At 45.7% G+C, this 6,000-nt stretch overlaps 1 protein-coding gene across 5 annotated transcripts in view; it reads left to right on the forward strand.

The window, feature by feature from the left end:
* Positions 1-3,707, forward strand: part of LOC123364886 — a 29,185-nt gene extending 25,478 nt beyond the window's left edge. For all 5 annotated transcript variants that reach the window (XM_045007379.1, XM_045007378.1, XM_045007382.1 and 2 more), the window contains 3 exons: positions 2,293-2,359; positions 2,657-2,706; positions 3,521-3,707. In XM_045007379.1, coding sequence (XP_044863314.1) covers positions 2,293-2,359; positions 2,657-2,706; positions 3,521-3,677 — 274 coding nt within the window. In that variant the 3' untranslated portion in view covers positions 3,678-3,707. The remainder of the gene's footprint in view (positions 1-2,292; positions 2,360-2,656; positions 2,707-3,520) is intronic.
* Positions 3,708-6,000: the final 2,293 nt, after the last annotated feature.

A 6,000-nucleotide genomic window follows, 5' to 3' on the forward strand; every position in this document is an offset into this window, starting at 1 on the left:
TGATAAAAGGTTTAGAAAACCTGACCTATGAAGAAAAATTTAAAAAACTGAGCATCTTTAGTCTTGAGAAAGGAAGACTGAGGGGGACCTGATAAGTCTTAGGTGACTAAAGAGTTGTTATAAATATGACAGTGATCAATTGTTCTTTATGTCCACTGGAGGTGAGACAAGATATAATGGGCTTAATCTGCAGCAAGGAAGATTGAGGTTAGATATTAGGAAAAACTTTCTAACTATAAGGATAGTTAAGCTCTGGAATAGGCTTCCAAAGGAGGTTATGGATTCCTCATTAGTGGAAGTTTTTAAGAGCAGGTTGGACAAATACCTGTCAGGGATGGTCTAGGTTTATTTGCTCTTGCCTCCGCGCAAAGGGCTGGACTTGATGACATCTGAAGGCCCCTTCCAGCCCTACTTTTCCATGATTCTATGGTTACTTAAAAAAATAGTACCCAAAATACTTTCGGGTAGTTCATTCCTGAATTAGCTGCCATTCGTTGTTTTTAATTATTATTATTATTATGCCTTTGCATAGCATCGTGCAGGTACCTGGCATTTATAAAGCATAGACAAACTTGGTCCCTACCTGAAAAAGCTTAAATACTAACAGAACAGAAGTTTCAATTTACACTTATATGGGTGGTCAGGAAAGATTTGGACTCCAAGTGTGGACTGTCTCCTCCTGAGGAAAGAAATCTGTGGGAAAGACTCAGGATACCCTTTTCTAGTCTATTTCATTTATGTTGTGCACCTAATTCATATTAGTACTTTGAAGAAGGATGGATAAAAATAGCAAAAGCAGCAGCAAAGCTGTCAGACAGGTAGTGTCACTTTTAGAGCACCTGTAAAATGGCTGTGTTTCTTTTAGCCACCAGTATCTCATATAAGCTGCCTCCCAGTTCTCGCATTCATATTGTAATTTTTCACACAGATACACTTTCAAAATCTCCAAGGTCTAAGACACCAAATGATCATTTCATGGCCATCTTTGGTTCTAAATACACAGTCTTAGCCATGTGATTCTAAGCACTGCACGTATCGCCCCCACCCACCCTTTGCAGCACAAAAATAAGACCTGTGAGTTCAATAAAACCAGGGTTTAAGTGTTGCCTGTTGGCACTCACTTGCTTATTTTGTTGCTCAAATACCTTTATGCACAGAGAAATTTACCCATTTGTGTATATATCTGCAGTGAACATTAGCCCCTTCTGAAGGGTCCCTTCTCAAGTATTTTTCCTCAGTAAAACATTGTTTTCTTGGTTCACTGTTGCACTGTTGCACTGTCATAGTTTAGTGAGTGGAAGTCTAGAGTATGTGCAGCACCATTGGGTAAGCAGCACATGAAAGCCAGCGATTCCCAGCACCAAGGGCCAAGTCACTTAGAGAGATGAAAAGAACACATGGAATGAACTTTGGGATGTCCCTGGGACCTTGTGTATATTAGACGACCAATCAGCAGACAGAAAAGAATGTCCAGAGTTCTACTTGTACAGAGTGGTCTGCTGATATCATTGGTGTTCATGAAGGTGCAGTGTATGGGCCTCTCCTTGCTCCATTGCTGCTTTTTGAAGCTGGCTTCAATCTGGGAGCTCCTGTCTGCTTCCCCACAGTCTACACGGCTGAGGGATGAGATTGCACTTGGGGCCTGGTGCCCTTTGAGAGCTGGAGTGTCTTCAGTAAAGGTTTTCCTGCTCATGTCTAGGCCTATGGGTCAATGGCTGATTCTTTCCCCACCCTGCTGCTAAACCAAATGCTTGTACATTTAAAAACAATATCTTGAGATTCAAGAGGGAGAGAAATTGAGGGGGAGGGAAACAGGTGTGCACATATTCATCAAAAAATATTTATTTCTGCCCCAGCCCCGGCTGCTGCTCTATCCCCAGCTGCTGACTGCCATTTGCTGCTCCAGCCCCCAGATGCTGAACCAACCCCTGGCCACTGCTGTAACGTGCCCCTCCAAAAGTGGTCAAATTTAAATTCCTGTGCATGCCCCTGCAGGGGAATAAAATAGAATGACATATCCAATATGAAATCCTGCCATAAGGAGGCTCATGACAGACTCAGCTCCCCATACCTCCGCTCCACTTTCTCGTTTTGCCTAAAATGGCACAGATACATTCAAAAGTGTAAAAACACCCCCTTCACAATCTATATATTTGTGCCTGTGCATCATTGGGTCACAGCTTCTTTCTTTACTGAGGCATAGTTTTTGTTCCCGTTAGCACTGCTGATCTGAGCTGATGCAGCTGCAGAAGAGTCAGCTGGATTCTATTTTGGTGTCTTTGTTTTTCACAGCCAGCCAATGGAGCAGAAGGAGGTCCACTCGGAATCACCGATGCATAAGGTGGCCAAAGCAAACTTGGTAAGGCTGGACTATGCTAATGTCCCTCTTGCTGCTCCTGTGCCCTAGCCTGGAGAAAATGCAAACCAAACTCTTATGTGACTCGGTTTTTTAACTCTTGTGATTTATTGCATCATCCCACCTCCTGTGTTGGAATTACTGCATTTAAACTTGCCCAATTGCTAATCGCTATCGGATGGCTGAGATTTATAACTCTGCAGTGTTTAGTTATTTATTTGTTCTCCTTGAAAGGAGAAAACATGATTTCAAAGCAATTTACACCACCTCTTTCCCTGATTCTGTTTTATTCCTTTGCAGCTTGAGAAATTAGTGAATAGCTGCCTAAGCAAAAGGCTCTTTTTGCTCAGGTGGGTGAAATGTTTTGATTATATCCAGTTCAGTTTAGCTTTTGTTTGAGAGCCGTGGGGTTAAGGCTATCCTGACTGGCACTGGAACCTCTTTGGAGAGGCAATGTGGGATAATACCTACAGCAGGGAAAATAAAATTGTATCTAAAATTAGAGCACCGAGGGACCGAGATAATAAGGGACTGGGACTTGGGATGCCTGGGTTCTTGTCCCAGCTCTTTCACTGGGTTTGTTGTGTAACCTTGCAGAAGTCACATAACAGTGCTATGCCTCAGTTTACCCATTGATAAAATGTTTACAGTACATGTTTTCCTTGCCTAGGCTGGGTAGGTTCCTTCGAGATTCTCCTAAAATGCTGCCATTGCCAACGCAGTACTTCCCTTTGCAATCACCCTTGCGCAATGGCGAGCGTCCTCTTCTTCCCGGAAAGTTGCCCTAGTCTCCTGGCTTCCTGTGTCACATTGGACAAGTCACATAATCTCTCTATGCCTCAGTTCCCCGTGTGTAAAATGTGGATACCACTTACTTCCTCCCGCTCATGCTGTCTCATATATTTTGATTACAAACTCTTTGCGGGCAAGGACTGTCTCTCATGTGTCAGACAACACCCAGCACAGTACAGCCCTGATCTCAGCAAGAGGATCTACTGTAATACAAATAATAATAGGAAGGAAGAATCTTTCATTAGCCAGGTGGGGTAAGAGTGAAGGAAGAGACTAGCTAATTTAATAGACCTTTATTTCTAGGATTCTGTGTTGTCTTGCCTGAATGTTTTTTATCTGTGTGTGTGTCTCTCTCTCTTTCTCTCACTGCAGGAAACCTCCGGAGCTCAATTTCAAACTTTTACAGTGCTTGATCATCCTCCTAGCATTGTTTATATTTTATACATATTTCTTTCATACTACCTGGATATGCCAGTTACTGCCGTGTACCTGCCACAGGCACTATGCCAGTTGCCTTCGGCCGCACTGACCCTAGAATATTTGAAAGGGTCGGGACTGGATTACTACAGTGCTGTTTTCCTTTGCTTGCCTTTGCTAAACCTTTTCCCCAACACTATAAACATGCGTGCGTTAACATGTGGGCTTTCCTATGAGATCTGCATAAGTTCCTCCCACCTCCTGTACTTCTCTTTTCAGTCTATACAAGAGCTTGTGTCCTTGAACTCCTCCAGTTCTTTGCTATGATTATATATGGACCTCAGCTACAGAAATTAGGTCCATCTCCAAATTCTGAATGCCCAGAAAACTCTAAGGGCTTCATCCCTGCTGGCATTTGAGTTCAGGTCATTCTCTAAAATGTCCATGAAATTAGGGATTAGTGGGGCAGGTCTTTAGCTGATGTACATTTTCATAGCGCCAAATCAATGGACGTGACAATTTACACTAGCTGAGGCTCTGCCCCAGTGAATACATGTTGTCAGATTTCAGATGTGTGGTGCAGATAGCTGAGTGCAGGGTAGATGTCACAATCCTACTTCGCTGAGTACTACTCCATAGATAGGCACAATTGGTCCCAGTCCTCAGCACAGCACACAGACCTTGAGTCACTGATTGAGATGCACCCTTCCTGGTGTTTGGCTTTAGTTACATGTTTTAATACAGCAGAAGCCTCAGTACAATCTTCCTGTTTGAGGGCTGGTGTTTCAAGGATTTTCCTCCAGGATTTCCTGTGTCCTCATCAGGGCCGGTGCAACCATTTAGGCGACCTAGGCGATCGCCTGGAGCACTGGATTTGGGAGGCGCCATTTTCTTCAGTGGCTACTGTGGCGGCCGGATCTTCGGCCATCCCGGTCGCCGCCGGCATTTAGGCGGAGGGAGCTGGGGCAGGGGAGCGTGGGGAGGGCCGCCTGCAGCAAGTAAGGGGAGAGGGCCGCATGCAGGGGAACTCCCCACCCCAGCTCACCCCTGCCCTGCCTCCTCCCTGAGCACGCCATGGCTGCTTCACTTCTCCCGCCTCTCAGGCTTGCGGCGCCAATCAGCTTAGGCGCCGCAAGCCTGGGAGGCGGGAGAAGTGAAGCAGTGACAGCATGCTCGGGGTGCTCATGCTCATGCGCGGAGCAGAGGTGAGCTGGGGTAGGGGGCGTGCCTCAGGGCAGAGGGTGGGGAGCTGCCACAAGGGGGGCGCCTCAGGGCAGAGGGGGGGAGCTGCCACGAGGGGGGGGCGCCTCAGGGTGGGGATGCGCAAGGGGGGCGCAAGGTGGAAGTTTCGCCTAGGGTGCGAAACATCCTTGCACCGGCCCTGGTCCTCATTCCCTCTCCCTTAAGAGCCACCCTCATGTCCCAGCTCTCACATTTGGAGTAATGAACCACACCTGCTTTTCACACAAACATCTCTGTGCTGACCCTTGTGTATGGAACAACCGTCCTGACTCTCCATGCATTTTGGTCCCTCCAGAAGCCCCATCTCTACTGTGATCCCAATGGGAAATTTGCTACCTGCCAATGTCATGCCAGAGTAGTACATAGGGTATAATTTACATTTCCTATTTACATATATTTGTGAATATGACATATAGTTGTTGTTGAGCTTCTCATAACCTGTTTTCTGATTATTTGGTTGTCCGGCTTTAGACTGTGTGACCCCCCCTAGACAGCTAATCATGCCTATTTCTTTGTTTGGAAGACTACTAGCACAACTGTGGGTGTCACCAGAAATAAACAGTAATAATCAGGCCTGCCTTAGGGAGTCAGCAGGAATCAAACAGCAATCCCTGTAGAGCTCCTACCCCAGCTAACCGGGTAAGTCAACCGCAAAGTCCCACACCGCACTACACACATCCTTAAATGTAAAGTCTCACTTCCTGTCTGCTGGCTGAGAGGAGTAGGAATCGGGGAACTCAAGGTGGCTGCTGTTACAATGTAAGTTACATGCCACTGTTTTCTCTCTGACTCTCACACGCACACTTCATTTGCTTTTGCTTTCTCTAATCTGAAGTAAAAGTCATCCACCTTAAATGCGCATGTTTTGCTCTTTGCATATGAAAAACATAACAATTAATTAAGGCTTAGGAAGTTCAAAAGGGGGCGTCCAGCTTCTTTGGCCTCCTAAAATGAGTCTCGTTTCTAGTTTGTTATGGTATCGCCTCCTCCAACCCCCTTTCTCCTTCTTCCCAGATTGGAAATCCCGTGAAAACTGCTCTCTAATGAGTTCTTCCTCCCATATAGTTGGCTTGTGCTAGACCCAAGAGCTATTTTTTGAACGTACCTGGTGCAAAAAGGGTGAGGAGAGAGCGAAAAGGAGGCTGAAACTCTCCGAAACATTAGATTTGGAAAGAAAACACACGAGTTGTTTA

The sequence above is a fragment of the Mauremys mutica genome, chromosome 2 (genome assembly GCF_020497125.1).
Source record: "Mauremys mutica isolate MM-2020 ecotype Southern chromosome 2, ASM2049712v1, whole genome shotgun sequence".
Lineage (NCBI taxonomy): Eukaryota > Metazoa > Chordata > Testudines > Geoemydidae > Mauremys > Mauremys mutica.